Below are 17,424 nucleotides of genomic sequence, written 5' to 3' on the forward strand. Positions count from 1 at the left end.
AGAAGAAATCAAAAGGTGAACAAAAAATTATCATGAGATGAATGAAAATGTAAACACAATATACCAAAAGTTATGGGATGCAGCAAACGCCGTTTTAGCAGGAAAGTTTATAGCTATAAATACCTACACTGAAAAAGAAACAATTTCAAATAATCAACCTAACTCTACACCTCAAGAAAAAAGAAAAAAGAATAAGCTCAAATTTAGCAGAAAAAGAGGAAATAACAATCAGAGTAGAAGTAAACAAAACAGAGAACAAAAAAATTAGAAAATGTCAATGAAATTAAGAGCCAGCTTTTTGAAAAGATAAACAAGACTGACAAACCTTTAGCTGGATTAAGAAAGAAAGACTCAAAAACAAACAAACAAACAAAAAACATGAGAAATTAAAGAAGATATTAGAAATGATATCACAGAAATAAAAATAATTATAATATTAAGAACAATTATACACATCAAATTGGATAACATAGAAGAAATGCATAAATTCCAAGAAACATACAGTGTACCAAAACAGAATCATAAAGAAATAAAAAAATCTGGAGGATTACATCATAAAAATGGTGGCGTGAAGTGAGCCTCTTGAAATTTCCCCTGGAATTTGCAACAAATTGAACAGCTATAATTCCACAAAGGACTCCCTGCACAGCACACAGGTAAGACTAAGAGACGCACAACTGAAATCATCTAAAGGTGGGCAAATAGGGTGAGCAGGGGAGAGGGAAGGGGGAAGTGTGGAGATGCAGGCTGCGTGGGCACAGGATGCAGACTGGAGCTCAGAGCTTCTAGCTCCCTGTATTACGGAGCTATTGCAGTCAAAGGAAAGGGAAGAATTTGGACTGCTAGTGCTTTGCTTATGGCCCACAGTCCCACCTGAGGGATCAGCATATAACACAGCTAAACCCAGCGCTCACAGCAGAGACCTCGGAGCAAAGACTGAGGGAAGAAGGGTGAAAACAGCAGTTTAAGACCTCACTGCCAAGCAAGGAACATAAGGCATAGCCGTGGAGCCTAGCCGACCCCTCTCACCCTCCAAAGATCTCCCCACCTCGACCCTCCCAAGGCTAGAAGCAGAACAGTAGCAGTGTCAGATCAAAAGAACAGAATATTTGCAGTTCTGAGAACTGCAGCTTGCTACTGCACTGCCCACACTCACAGCCCAACTAGTTCCGGTGAAGGGGAGGGAGACTTGGGTGCAGCACTGGCTGTGCTGGTGGTTGCTGCCGTTGCTCTAGACCACCTCTCACAATCCACCCTGCCCCTGTCCTCACCTATCTGGATGGATCCCCGGAGGAGTAAACAGAGCCGCTGAAACGCATAGGCTCTCAAACTGGTGCAGGAAGAGCTTTGGAACTTCAGAAGCTGTCCACATCCCCCCATGGAAGCGATGCCCTGTGACCCAGGCAACCTGCTCACAGAGGAGAAGTTCGCATTCCAGGGAATCCCCTCATTGTGTGAGAAGCCAGAACAGTGTAGAGAAAATGTAACACTACAGCATGAGAGAGAATGAAAGGCTGCAGTCAGAGAGAAAATAAAACATTCTACCAACACCTACTGGAAAACAAAAGAATAACCTCTTCCTATCAACCTGTTGCAGAACCCAGTCCTGTAGATGCCTGGAAATAATAATTCATTAATTGCCATGAATAACCAAGGTAACAAGGCAGCTCAGAAAGAAAATGAAAAGTCTCCAGAAAATGAACTTAAAGACATGGAAATATGTGACTTAAATGACAGAGAATTCAAGATTGCAGTCCTGAAAAAACTCAACGAGATGCAAGAAAACACCCACAGGCAGTTTAATGAACTCCGAAAAACAATCAAAGAACAAAATGAATATTTTACTAAAGAGACTGAAATTTAAAAAAAACCAAATAGAATTTCTGGAGGTTAAGAACTCAATAAAAGAAATAAAGAACGAAATAGCCAGCCTAGGTAGTAGAGTTGACCAGATGGAGGAAAGAATCAGTGACACTGAAGACAGATATCTGGAAATGACACGGATGGAAGAAGAGAGAGACTTGAGAGTTAAAAGATGTGAAAGAACTCTACAAGAACTTTTTGACTCCATCAGAAAGAGCAATATAAAAATTATGGGCATAGCAGAAGAAGAAGAAAGGGAGAAGGGAACAGAGAGTATATTCAAACAAATAGTCAACGAGAACTTCCCAAATTTGTGGCAAGAACTGGATCCTTGAATTGAAGAAACAAATAGAACACCTAATTACTGCAATCCCAACAAGCCTTCTCCAAGGCACATTGTATTGAAGCTGTCAAAAAATTAACTACAAAGAAAGAAACCTCAAGGCAAGCAAGGAAAAGAAGACTGTAACCTACAAAGGAAAGCTCAATAGATCATCATCAGATTATTCAGCAGAAACTCTACCAGCCAAAAGGGAGTGGAATCAAATATCCAAAGTACTGAAAGAGAAAAATTATGAGCGGAGAATAATAAATTCAGCAAAGATATCCTTTATATATGAAGGAAGAATAAAGACCTTTCCAGAGATACAGAAGCTGAGGGAATATTCTAGCACACGACCTGCACTACAAGAAATACTGAAGGAGGCTATTCGACCTGAAACAAAAAAGCAAAAGAATACAAAACCATGAGTAGTATTATGAACAGACAGAAGCAGGAAATGGCAACCCCTACACCAAATAGGACACTATACACTTAAACATAACATACAGGCTAAAGAAGGAAAGAAAAAACACTTAAAAAAAATAGAGGAAAAAGACAACTTGCTGCTGTCACACAGAAATCAACTCACAGTATAAATAAGGATAATTTGTGAAAACAAAAACATAAAATGGTAGAAAGTAAAGGTCTGAACTGTCACAAAGGAATGGAGAAAATAAGCATACTAAAGTAAATGGAATACTCTAAATATGAAACTTTCTTTTACATAAACTTAATGGTAACCCCTCAAAAAATCCAGAACTGAATATATAACATAAAAAAGAAGAAACAGAGGGAAATATGATGGAATACCACCATGCTGAAATAATAAACAGCGACAAAAAGGCAAAGAAACAATGGAGACACCATCCTACCAGAAAACCAGAGCTAGAATGATTGGAATTTCTCATATATCAATAATCACCCTAAATGTAAATGGACTGAACTCATCAATAAAAAGGCACAGAGTAGTAGATTGGATCAAAAAACTAAGCCCAACCATATGCTGCCTCCAAGAGACACATCTCAGCTACAAGAACAAACATATATTCAAAGTCAAAGGGTGGAAACTGACACTCCAAGAAAAAAGTATTCAGAGAAAATCAGGTGTACCCATACTGCTATCAGATGAAACAGAGTTCAGGATAAAAATGGCAACAAGAGATAATGATGGACATCTCATTATGATAAAGGAGACTTTACAACAAGAAGACATAACAATCTTCAATATTTATGCCCCCAATCAGGGAGCACCGAAATATAAGCAAATAGTAACAGAACTAAAGGGAGAAACTGACAAAAACACAATTATAGTAGGGAACCTAAACACATCATTGACAGCTATGGATAGATCATTAAAACAGAAAATAAATAATGAAATAGCAGCCCTAAATGACACATTAGATGAAATGGACATAATTGACATGTATAGAGCACTTCATCCTATAACATCTGCCTATACATTCTTTTCTATTGTATATGGAACATTCTCAAGGATAGACCATATGTTGGGACTTAAAACTAGCCTCAGCAAATTGAAGAAGATTCAAATCATCCCAAGCACATTCTCTGATGACTAGGATTTTAATTGGGTATCAACTGCAAGAAGAAAGCAGGAAAAACCACAAATATGTGGAGATTAAGAAACATACTTTTAAAGAACAACTGGGTCAAAGAAGAAATAAGAGGAGAGATCAAAAGATACATAGAAACAAATGAGAATGAACATACATCCTACAAATTTTTGAGATGGAGCAAAGGTAGTTTTAAGAGGGAAATTCATATAATTACAGGCCTATCTCAAGAAAGAAGAAAAATCCCAGTTAAATAACCTCACGTTACAGCTTAAAGAACTAGAAAAAATAGGAACAAATGAAACCCAAAGTCAGCAGAGGGAAGGAAATAATAAAAATCAGAGCAGAACTAAATGAAATAGAGAACAAAAAGACAATAGAAAAATTAATGCAACAAAGAGCTGGTTCTTTGAAAAGATTAATAAAATTGACAAACCCTTGGCTAGACTCACTAAGATAAAAAGAGAAAAGACACAAATAAACAAATTCAGAAATGAAAGAGGGGAAGTTACCACGGATGCCACAAGAACACAAAGGATCATCCAAGAATAATATGAAGGACAATATGCAACCAAATTCAATAACCTAGAAAAAATGGGCTAGTTCTTAGAAACATAGCCTTCCTGGACTGAATCACAAAGAATTGGAAAATCTAAATAGACTGATCAACAGCAATAAAATTGAGTCAATCATCTGAAATCTTCCCAAAAGTAGAAGTCTGGGACCAGATGGCTTCTAGTAAATTCTACCAAATATTCAAAGAGGATATAATGCCTGTCTTACTCAAACTTCTTCAAAAAACTGAAGAAGAGACAATACTCTCTAATTCATTTTATGAGGCCAATATTACCCTAATACCAAAACCTGGTAAGGATAACACAAAAAAGAAAATTACAGACCAATATCTCTGATGAATACAGATGCAAAAATCCTAAACAAAATTCTAGCAAATCGAATGCAATGATGCATTAAAAAATTATACATCATGACTAGATGGGGTTCATCCCAGGGGCACAAGGATGGTTTAACATATGCAAATCCATCAATGTGACACACCACATAAACAAAATAAAGGACAAAAATCATATGATGATATCAATAGATGTAGAATAAGCCTTTGACAAGATACAACATCTATTTACGATTAAAACACTTAATAAAATGGGCATAGAAGGAAAATACCTTAACATAAAAAAGGCCATATATTACAAACCCTCAGCTAAGGTAATTAATGGTGAAAAACTGAGCCCTTCGCTCTACGTTCAGGAACACGACAGGGCTGTCCCATATCACCTCTGCTTTTCAACATAGTATTGGAAGTCCTAGCCAGAGCAACCAGGCAAGAGAAAGAAATAAAAGGCATCCAAATTGGGAATGAAGAAGTTAAATTGACATTTTTTGCAGATGACATGATGCTATATATAGAAAACCCTAAAGACTCCACCAAAAAGCTATTAGAAACAATAAACAAATACAGTAAAGTTGCCGGCTACAAAATCAATGTACAAAAGTCCATTGCATTCCTATATACTAACAATGAAACCTCAAAAAAAGAGATAAAAATAACAATTTCTTTTGCAATTCCGACAAAAAGAATAAAATACCTAAGAATAAACTTAACCAAGGATGTGAAAGGCATATATACTGAAAAGTATAAGACATTTTTAAAAGAAATTGAAGAAGACACAAAGAAATGGAAAGACATTCGTGTTCATGGATTGGAAGAATCAACATGGTTAAAATGGCCATATTACCCAAAGCAATTTACAGATTTAATGCAATCCCCATCAAAATCCCAATGGCATTTTTTAAAGAAATAGAACAAAAAATCATCAGATTTGTATGGAACCACAAAAGACCCCGAATAGCCAAAGCAATCCTAAGAAAAAAGAACAATGCTGGAGGTATCACACTCCCTGACTTCAGCTTGTACTACAGGGCAACAATAATCAAAACAGTATGGTACTGGCAGAAAAACAGACACACAGACCAATGGAATAGAATTGAGAACCCAGAAATAAACCCACATAAATATGGACAGATAATTTTTGACAAAGAAGCCGAAAACATTGAATTGAGAAAGGACAGCCTCTTCAATATATGGTGCTGAGAGAATTGGAAAGCCATGGGTAAAACAATGAACTAGACTGCTATCTGTCACCTTGTACCAAAATTAACTCAAAATGGATCAAAGACCTAAACATAAAACCTGAAACAATAAACTGCATAGAAGAAAACATAGGTACTAAACTTGTGGATGTTGGGCTCAAAGAGCATTTTACAAATTTGACCTCAAAGGGAAGGGAAGTGAAAGCTAAAATAAATCAATGGAAGTATATCAAACTAAAAAGCTTCTGCACAGCAAAAGAAGCCATTGACAAAATAAAGAGGCAACTGACCGAATGGGGGAAGACTTTTGGAAACAATGCCTCTAATGAGGGGCTAATATCCAAAATATAAATATGTTTGGAAACCTCACTGAACTATTTGTACAGTGCTTCCAATGTAAATGCCTGGTGGCTAGTTCACAAACTTAATTGTCACACCTCGGAAAGGCGGAAGTGAAATTGATTCTTTTTGCCTATGGCAAGATTTTATATATAGAAAATCCTAAAGACACCACCAAAAATATTGTTAGATCTAATCAATGAATTCAATAAGGTTGCAGGATGCATTACAACCTACAAAACTGAGTACCATTTTTATACACCAACAATGAATTTTCTGAAAAACAAATAAAACAGTCCACCTATAATAGTATGAAAAATGATAAAATTCTTAGGAATATATTTAACCAAGGAGGTGAAAGATATACATGTATACTGAAAACTCTAAGACATTTATGAAATAAATTGAAGAAGACACACAATGAAAGCTTTCCTGGATTGGAAGAATTAATATTGTTAAATTGTCCACAATGCCCCAATCCATGTATAGATTCAATTCATTCCTAATCAAGTTTCCAATGGCATTTTTAACAGAAATAGAAAAAAAAATCCTGAAGTTACTGTGGAAACATAAAAGATTTTGAATAGCCAAAGCAATCCTGAGAAAGAACAAAGCTGGAAGCATCGTACTTCCTGACTTCAAATTATATTACAATGCCTTCGTATTCAAACAGTATGCTACTGGGAAAAATAGTTACATAGACCAATGGAGGAGAATCTAGATCCCAGCAATAAACTCATGTATATACAGTCAACTAATATTTGACAAGGGAGCCAAGAATACTCAATGGGAAGGACAATCTGTTCAAAGTGGTTCTGGAAAAACTGGATATTCGCATGCAAACGAATGAAAGTAGACCCCTATCTTACACCACTCACAAGAATTAACACAAAATGGATTAAAGACTTCAATATAAGACCTGAAACCACCCAATTGCTCTAAGAAAACATAGGAGAAACGCTTGTTGACATGGGGCTTGGTAATGAATTTTTGGATGTGACATATAAGGCAAAAGCAACAAAAGCAAAAAATAAACAAGTGGGACTATATCAAACTAGAAAGCTTCTGCACAACAAAAGTCAACAAAATGAAAAGTGAACCTATGAAATAGGAGAAAATATTTGCAAGCTACCTATCTGATAAGGGATTAATATTCAAAATATATAGGAACTCATACTATTCAATAGCAAAAAAATTAAAAGAAACAAAAATACACAAATAGTCCTTTTGGAAAATGGACAAAGGACCTGGATAGACATTTTCTCTAAGAAAATAGAGACACTACAAGATAATACAGGCCAATAACCATGATAAATATAGAAGCAAAAATTCTCAAAAAATACTAGCAAACTTTGATGGAAGGAGAACTGACTCTGGGTGATGAACACACAATGGGATTTATAGATGATGTAATACAGAATTGTACACCTGAAATCTATGTACTTTTACTAACAATTGTCACCCCAATAAATTTAATAAAAAAAAATTAAAAAAAAATACTAGCAAACTAAATTTAACAGCACATTAAAAGGATCGTATACCATTTTCAGGCGGGATTCATCTTTAGGGTGCAAGGGTGTTTCAACATGTGTAAATCAACAAATGTAATATACCACATTGAAAAATGAAGGATGAAAATCACATGATCATCTTAGTATATGCAGGAAAACCATTTAACAAAAATCAACATCCTTTCATGACAAAAACTCTCAATAAATTGGGTTTACAAGGAACGGACCTCAGTATTATCAATGCCTTATATGACAGGTCCAACACTAATAATATTCAATGGTGAGAGGTTGAAAGGTTTTCCACTAAGATCAGGAACAAGACAAGGGTGCCAACTCTCACCACTTCTATTCAACATAGTGCTAGAAGTCCTAGCCAGAGCAATAAGGCAAGAAAAATAAAAGTCAGAAAGAAGTAAAATTACCTCTGTTTATAAATGGCATGATTTTTATGTAGTGAGAACTCTAAAGACTTTCTCAAGAATTGATAATGTTAGAACATTAGAATAAGACAGGAAATCAGTAATGTTTCAGGACAGAAAATCAATGTACAAAAATCAGATGGATTTCACTAACGATGAACATCCAAAGAGAAATGGAGAAAATCCCATTTGCAATAGCACAAAATAGAATTAAATACTGGGAAATAAATTTAACCAAGGAGGTTAAAGACCTGTACAATGAAAACTATTAGATGTTTATGAAAGAAATTGATGAAGACACAAATAAATGGAAAGATATTTAATGTTCATGGATCATAAGCATTAATATTGTGAAAATGTCCTTACTACCCAAATCCATCTGTAGATTCAATGAAATTCCTCTTAAATTCCATGGCATTTTTTACAGAAGTAGATAAAACTATCTTAAAATTCGTATGTAACCACAAAAGACTCCAAATAACCAAAGCAATCCTGAGAAAGAAGAACAAAGCTGGGAGCATCATGCTTTCCAATTTCAAACTATATTACAAAGCTATGATAATCAAACAGTATGGTACTGGCATAACAACAAACATATAGAACAATGGAACAGAATTATAAACCCACACTTATAGTCAACTAATATTTGTCAGGACACCAAGAATACTCAGTACGGAAAGGATAGTCTCTTCTATAAATGGTATTGGTAAAATTGAATAGTCACATGCAAAAAAAAAGTATTGGACCTCTATCTTACACCATTCACAAAAATTCAAAATGGATTAAAGACTTAATTGTAAACCCAATACTGTAAAATTCCTAGACATAAGGAAAATAGTCCTTGACATTAGTCTTGGCAACAAGTTTTTGAATATGACATCAAAAGCACAAGCAACAGAAACAAAAATAAACAAGTGGGACTACATCAAACTACAGCAAAAGAAACAACACAATGAAAAGACAGCCCACGGGATAGGAGAAATATTTTCAAAGCATATATCTGATAAGGAATTAAAATTCAAAGTATATTTATCCAAAGAAACCCAAAACATACTTTGAAGGGACACATGCATCCATATGTTCATTGCAGCATTATTTACAATAGCCAAGATAGGGAGTCAACCCGAGTGTCCATCAATGGATGAATGGATAAAGACAAGGATATATATATATATATATATATATATATATATATATATATATATATATATATATATATATATATATATATTATGGACTATTATTCAGCCATAAAAAAGAATGAAATCTTGCTATCTGCTGCAATTTGGATGGATCTAGAGGGTATTGTGCTGAGTGGAGTATGTCAGAAGTGAAATACAAATGTTATATGATTTATATGTGGAATCTAGAGAACAGGATAAATGAACAATTAAAACAGAAACAATCTCATAGATACAGAAAGCATTTTGATGATTACCAGAGTGGGAGAGGAGTTGGGGGGATGGGTGAAAGGGGAGGGGCATTAAGAGGTACAAATGGGTCGTTACAAAGTAGTCATGAGGATATAGAGTATAGCATGGGGAATACAGTCAATATTGTAATAACTACGAATGGTATCAGATGGGTACTGGATTTAACAAGGTGATCATTTCATAAGTTATACAAATGTCTAATCACTCTGTTATACACCTAAAACTAATAAAAGTGTAAAAAAAGAAAAATATTTTAAAAAGTAAAATTCAAAGTGTATAACCAACTCATACAACTCAATGGCAAATAAACAAAGAAAACAAAACAAATAAGTAGTCCAATTAAAAAATGGGCAGAGGACCTGAATAGACATTTTTTCCAAAGAAGACATAGAGATGGGCAGCAGATACATGAAAAGGCCCTCAACATCACTGATTATCAGAGAAACAGAAATCAAAATCACGGTGAGATCTCACCTCATGTCTATTGGAATGGCTATTAACAAAAAGACAACATAACAAGTGCTCGTGAGGATGTGGAGAAAAGAGAACCCTTGTGCACTATTGGTGAGAATGTAAATGGTGTGGCCACTATGAAAACAGTATGAGGCGTTCTCAAAAAATTAAAATTAGAACTGCCATCTGATCTAGCAATCCCATTTCTGAGTATATATAGGAAGGAAATGAAATCAGGATCTCGAAGAGATATCTGCACTCTCATGTGTTCATTGCAGCATTATTCACAATAGCCAAGATGTGGAAACAACCTACTTGTCCTTCAGCAGATGAATGGATAAAATAAATGTGGTGCATACATACATACATACATACATACATACATACATACATGCATACATACATACTCACACAGTGGAATACTATTCAGGCATAAAAGAAGGAATACCTGCTATTTGTGGACCTTGAGGGCATTGTGCTAAGTCAAATAAGTCAGATAGTAAAACACAAATACTATATGATCGCACTTATATTAGGAATGTAAAAAACGCAAACTTATAGAAACAAAAAGTAGATCCGTGATTGCCAGAAGCTAGAGTTAGAGGAAGTGGGGAGATGTTGGTCAAAGGAAACAAACATCCAGTTATAACATGAAGAAGTACTGGGGATATAATGTACAGTATAGTGACTGTAGTTAACAATACTCATCATATATTTGAGAGTTGCTGAAAGAGTAGTTCTTTTTTTTTAAATTTATTGGGGTGACAATTGTTAGTAAAATTACATAGATTTCAGGTGTACAATTCTGTATTACATCAGAAAGAGTAGTTCTTAAATGTTCTTACCACAAAAAAGGTAATTATATGAGGTGGCGTATGTACTAGCTAACCTTATTGTGGTAATCATTTCTCAGTATATACGCGTACATGTTTCAAATCATCGCGTTGCACACCTTGAACTTACACAATATTGTCTGTCAGTTATATCTCAACAAAACTAGAAAACAAAAAATACTGCCTTTTAGGGAAAAAACAGTTCCTTCCTACTGAAGTGCCAATGGCTGATGATGACTTAATATGATACTACTTCCAGGGTAATAGGATCAAGTCATCAAACAAAGAAGCTATAATGTTGAAATTTTAGATACTGGCCAGCAGATGAGGAAGGTACGTGGGAGCAGCAGAGAGGTCTTTCTTGCATTCTGTGTCATATGTTATATGCCTCAGACTATTCTGTTCTGAATGTAGATTAGGATTAAACTTTAAATTTAGGTCCCTTGGTTCCCTCAATCCTCCATTCATGTGGATTTTGCTTTATGGTTGCAAACCCTCCTAATGAAAGTTGAGAAGTCATTGAAGCATTCCTTTTGAAAGGTCACAAATATATTCTAAGTCTCCCTTGTGTTCCATGAATCATATCTTCTGGTAGTGAGTTTGTTTTCCCTCTCAACTACCAATATCACTTTCCTATTAAATACAGTTTCGTTACTCTCAACCTGATATAGAATACTAGATCACGCATACCTTAGCTTTTAGAAAAACATTTCGGGTAAGGGGGGCGGGGGGTGGGGGTGGGAGATGAGGGTAAGGGAGATCGAATATATGGTGATGGAAGGAGAACTGACTCTGGGTGATGAACACACAATGGGATTTATAGATGATGTAATACAGAATTGTACACCTGAAATCTATGTAATTTTACTAACAATTGTCACCCCAATAAATTTAATAAAATAAAATTTAAAAAAAAACAAAAAAAAAAACATTTCCCCCCAATTATCTGTCCTGAAGTCAGTAGTTCATAACAAGCCTCTTTTATCACTTCCAGGGGGGTAGTGGAGGAGGTAGAAAATGTTGTTTGACGTTAAATGGAGATCATTGGGTTATTTGCAGGACCAAGCCCTGCATAATGTATTATGGTCTCTTGGAAAGAGCTCTGAACTGAGAAGTCAAAGGATATGGGTTCTAGCCCTTGCTTTGTGACCCTGGGTATGACGTTTTCCTCCAGGTCTCAGTGTACTCATCTGTAAAATGGCTGATGGAAATAACCCAAGTTTCTCTGTGATACTGTGTAGATGGGAAAGCATGTTTGTTGCAATAATCACCACACCATTCCAAAGTCTGTTAAGGAATGTAATTCTTCCCTTGGATGATTTTCAGTTCTAGTTCACACTCTCTAAAACAGACTGCCTTGAATTTTCTGCTCAAAGTCATCCTTGGGTAATTTGAGAAGTCCCTTGCTACTTAACTTATACCCTTTCCCTTTGATCTTCCATCTACTCTAGGTGTCAACTCTGCCCGATCAGTTCCTCCTTCCTACCCACCACCGCAGGACCCGTTAAACCAGGGCCAGTACCTGGTCCCCGACGGCATCGCTCAGTCACAGGTCTTTGAGTTCACCGAACCCAAGCGCAGCCAGTCACCATTCTGGCAAAACTTCAGCAGGTTAACCCCCTTCAAAAAGTAATACCTGCAGGGAGGCAGATAATTTTAAAATAAAGTAAATAAAATTATATTTATAGATGGACCTTTTTTCGGAGAAGCACTGTTGAAATTTATATATATATATATGTATATATATATGTATATATATATATGTGTATATATATGTATATACATATATATATATACATACACACACACACACATATATGGATGTATACACACATGCAGAGACCCTTGAGTGTGCATACACACACACACACACACACACACACACACACACACACACATACACACACAAGGACCAAAAATGTTTTCTGTTGTTTTGGAGAAGTGAAATCTGTAGTTGGTAGGAAGAGGTACCAATGACTTCCAAACATGTGATCCCTTCTAAAAAGTTTTCTGTTCTTACCCTGTCCCCCTCCCCTTTACTTTCAGAAATTGACATTTCTATTTGTTCCTTTTCTTGTTGAGATAATCTCTTTGCTCCCCTGTGATTCCTTGACTTGACTTGTCATTATTACCTTAGTTGTATTTGTATTGTTGTTGTTGGGGTTTTTTTTGTGGGTTTTTTTTTTTTTTTTTTTTTTTTTTTTGTGATGATACTGATGCTGATGACTTTTTAATTTAATTTAATGTGGTGGAGTTTGGAAGTTTGGAATTTCTTTTTTTCCCCTTTTCCCTTTCACTAGGTAAAGGGAGGAGGGTCCCCATTCTCTTCTCCCTCAGCTGACCGTCTGTGAATGTTTCTGCAGCCCTGCAGTTGCCCCAAACAGCCTTTTCCCTGCATCTTCTGTCCTCAGTTGTGCCAGTCTGGACATGCTCTGTTGTGCCCTGTGATAACTGCTCGATATTTCTATTGCTTTCACTGTGTTTTAGGTGTTGTAGAGGGATCAAAACCAAACAGAAGCAAGGGATTGTCAGAGTATAATGATGCTGGAGAGGACTTGTGTTCAGGGAATATTCTGCATTTGGGCTGTTTCTTTTCCTAGCACTGGGGTTTCCCATACTGCAGCACTGCTGAGTCATGATAGTTTTGTGTCTGGGATTTCGTTTGGGCAAATTCTTCTTCTTCAAGACACTTTGGTTATGGTTTTCCTTCTAAGCCTATCCCACCCCTAACCTAAAAGATCTGAACTGGAAGCAAAGAGGCTGAGACTCTGCCTCCTGTGGGAGGAATTCCAACTGCCTCCAGCAGCAAGTAGGTTTACGGTGGGGCTCCTCACCGCCATGAGTTTGAGCACCTGCTCATCCCTGTTTCCATTTGCAAATTGTTTAGGCATCATTGATAGGAGTCTATGAAGGGGTCAAAACAGAGTCCACCTGACCAATATCATGAGCTGTCTTTAAATTATTGACCTGGACAGGATCCAAGGCTGACAATAACCTCTTACAGGAAAGAATAGGGATGGGTATGGAAAGAGACAGCCTTGGCCCAAGATTTGTACCTGCAGTTCCTACCATTCAAGTTATGTGAGACTTCCCCCATTGTTAGCAGATTGCGTGGACATTCTTCCATGGCGCCTTCCTTCCCCTCTTCCTATTTTCCTTCTTTCTCCTGCTCTCCTGGCAAAGAAGGATTGTTGGTGTTGACATAGTTAAAACACTTCAGGTACTTGAAGGAGGCCCTGTTTCCAACATTCTCCCATCTCACGACATTTGAAGCAAGTAAGTGAGGACCCCAGGGTACTTTTCCCTGTGGAGAAAGGATCTGAGACAGAGATGCTATCCTCAGGCTCATTTTTGGCAGGCTTTACACTTGGGCAAAACTAACTTCTCCCACAAAGAGGCAGGTTCCCTGTGGGTGCAGGAGTATTTACCCCTCCCACATGGCCTTTTGGGTGGATAGACCTTGAATAGCAAGGAGAATGGGGCACAAAGGAGTGAGTATTGGCACTGCTATGCAGAGCCACTCTAGTGAAAAATCTGTAGATTGTGAGTCTGTCCTGGACCCCATGGGAGAAGACTTCATCATGAAAGGTCCTCAGCTTATTGAGCAGCAGCCATGTTTGCATGGGGCCCTCAGTGTAGCTGGTTTGATTCCTGCTCTATGTCTCCTGGCACAGGTGAGGCCATGTCCAGCCTGGAATGTTTTCCTCTGTGGGAATCAAATTACAAGACATTTTAGCTCCCATTTCAGCACACACAAATCGGACTTGTGGAGTAGGCCAAGGATAAGCTTGCGCCAGGCAGAGGTCCAGGGCTCGGGACTGGCCACCACTGCTCAGCACATGACCCAGCTACTTCAGCCCCCTTGGCAAGGGACCTGGTACCCAGTGCCTAAGCTAAATTGGCCTCCCTGGCAAATAGGATGTGTTTCAGTGGCTGCATAGGCCTCCCTTGAACTTACATCCTTTTCCTACTTGTTATTCCTTCCCAGTAGGCTTCCCCTTGACATGTTTTCCAGGGTCTTGGGGCACACCGAGAGGACATGCTTAGACAAGTCCCTAGACCTACATACAACATCTCTTGACCATGCCCTCTTGTCCCCACACTCCCCTGGGCCTGTGCCCAGAGCTCCAGGATCAGGGATATCACCTCTTGCCACCATTCTCTCATCTACCCATCTCTCATCTACCCAACCCTCTGACCTCACCAGATACCAATAACATGAAAACAATAAGAAATCAATTTGCCCTGGGTTGTAGTGTTCCACCAGCCTATGGCAGCCAATCAGACCAGTGGCCAGCAGCCCCAAGGGGAGCCCCATTATATGGGTTCATGGTCCAAGCCTATTCTGTGTCCTTACAGCAGTGCTATCCCCAAGAACTCTGTAAATCTTCTCTGTTTCTGCATGGCCCTGAGCTCCCTTTTCCTCAACTCAATGAGGCCTGGATTTGCTCTTCAAAAGGCTTTGCTAGTGTGTTCTATGGGCCCTGCTGTGGGATGGTCCTAACACAGAAATCTAACTCCTTTTTCTCTCCCTCTCTCCCCTTCTCTCTATGTGTATATCTCTAATGGATTTATAAGGACAGCAACAAGGAAGTTCTAACAATTCTAGTGTAAAGCCGAATAGTGATCTTTTAGTGCTTTGGGGATGGGGTGGGCTGGGGTGGATGGATGGGCAACAGTGATTTTGATTACCCCTGCTGCTCTGCATTTGCCAGTTTATTATTTTTTCTTCTATCTGACTGTTTGACCCTGTCAAACAAGTGTCAAAGTTGTGTGTTTAAAAAACTGTTTAACAACAAAAATATGATGTTGTAATGACACAAAGCCTTATGAAAATATTTATGGAGTTCAATAAAAGAAGTAAAAAGACACCTCCAGGCATAGCTCATGTGCCATTTCTCTCTCTCTCTCTCTCTCTCTCTCTCTCTCTCTCTCTCTCTCTGTGTGTGTTTGTGTTTTGCCAATTACAAAATAAAGGGAATTTACCTGCTGTAGGGGCAGCATACCCCAACCTAATCTTGGCCTGCCAACCCTGCTGTACCATTTCCAGGCATTCTATTGGCTGTGACCTTCCATGTTCTTTCTGGAAGAGCTGGTCACAAGAATCAAGTTTGATCCTGTAATCAGGGCACTTACAGTTTCCTTATGGATGGGACTGTCCTTCAAGTTGCATGGCTCTTTGACCAGACTTGAAGGTCCATTCCTAACCTTGTTCTTTTTCCTTGTAGCTGCAAGTTCAGTACCTGCCCTGGGGACTTATGGAAGCATAAAAGCTGTTTTTTTGCACCCAGCCAGAGACCATATCACTTAGGAATCCCCTACCCCCAGTTCTTTCCTAATGCTTCTGGTCCTGTCTCCTCAGAGGTAGACACATTCCTTATGCATTCCCAAAAGTGGGTGGAGTGACCTTACTGTTTCTTTCTTCATGCTGTCACCTACACATAGATGCTCCTTGCTGCCCACATGGCCCCCAAGTGGTGTCTTATGCTGCCCATCAATGACACAATAGTGCGTCTATTCTGGCACTGCCGCACCTGCCTTTTTTTCCCTACTTAAAATCAGTTATAAATGAAAATTTAGCACACCACCTGCCTTTCTTGAGAACAACTAAACACTGACCCTAATAAAGCACTTGTTTACTAAAAGGGTCCAGATAATTGTTCCAACCTACAAGGTTGGGAGGAAGAATAGGTATTGTGCCTCTGGGTTAAGGTGTAACCCCTGTCTTTCTACATCTTGGGGATGCCCACCCCAGGATTTGGAGAAAGTGATGGTTAAACCATCTCAGTAACATTTACCCCTTTTCCATTTCTTGGCTCTCTCCTCATTTAACCTTTTTCTCTACTGTCCCCACCCTTTCCCTTTTCCATGGGGTCTGCCAGCTCTCTCCACCAAACTCAGAAAGCTCAGTTCTCAGCAGTCAGCCTCCCCAGCTTCCAGACATGAGTCTCAATTACTTCCTACAGAGCAAGAGGCCTGCATCTGGTCTTAGTGCTCCCTGACTGCCTTCTGAAGATCCTAGACTGGAGAGTGGGGAGACAAATGGTGAGGGTCTTAAACTCCTGGATACAGCTGGTTATCTCCTAAGGTACCTAAAATCAAACATGGCTTATCTGCAGAAGAATTACAGTAGCACATAGGTTTTCGAACATCTCCATTGAACATTTCAGTTTATGAACGCTGTAAATTTTATGGATCTATGGTATCATTAGATAGTAAAATTCATGCTAAATTTTCAGTTTTAGGGGTTGATTTTAAAGGTCTGGAATGGATTCATCCATTTTGCATTCCTTTCTATGGGGAAACCGTGTCTGTTTTCAAATGTTTCAGAACTTGAACGGTCTTCTGGAATGGATTATGTTCGAAAATGAGGTACCACTGTATTTCTGAAAACACCATATGGTCCACATGATAAATCCATATTCTTTATTACCATAAAACATGGCTGTACTACTTACAAACGTATTTGCTAAGAGCAATTACCCACTTCCCTTAGTTTTATTACAGAGTACTCTATATTCACTGACGAGAGTGCTGCTATATTCATTTATGGAAGTGCCACTTGCCTGTC

The 17,424-nt window shown here is 38.0% G+C and overlaps 1 protein-coding gene across 5 annotated transcripts in view; it reads left to right on the forward strand.

Moving 5' to 3' along the window:
• Nucleotides 1-15,724, forward strand: part of ARHGEF9 (Cdc42 guanine nucleotide exchange factor 9) — a 185,155-nt gene extending 169,431 nt beyond the window's left edge. For 4 of the 5 annotated variants that reach the window (XM_019715751.2, XM_019715753.2, XM_019715752.2 and 1 more), the window contains exon 10: nucleotides 12,305-12,534. In XM_019715751.2, coding sequence (XP_019571310.1) covers nucleotides 12,305-12,486 — 182 coding nt within the window. In that variant the 3' untranslated portion in view covers nucleotides 12,487-12,534. Of the gene's footprint in view, nucleotides 1-12,304; nucleotides 12,535-13,153 lie in introns of those variants that run through there. The other variant, XM_074323195.1, reaches the window with a different exon arrangement.
• Nucleotides 15,725-17,424: the final 1,700 nt, after the last annotated feature.

The sequence above is a fragment of the Rhinolophus sinicus genome, chromosome X, assembly GCF_036562045.2.
Source record: "Rhinolophus sinicus isolate RSC01 chromosome X, ASM3656204v1, whole genome shotgun sequence".
NCBI classification, from domain to species: domain Eukaryota; kingdom Metazoa; phylum Chordata; class Mammalia; order Chiroptera; family Rhinolophidae; genus Rhinolophus; species Rhinolophus sinicus.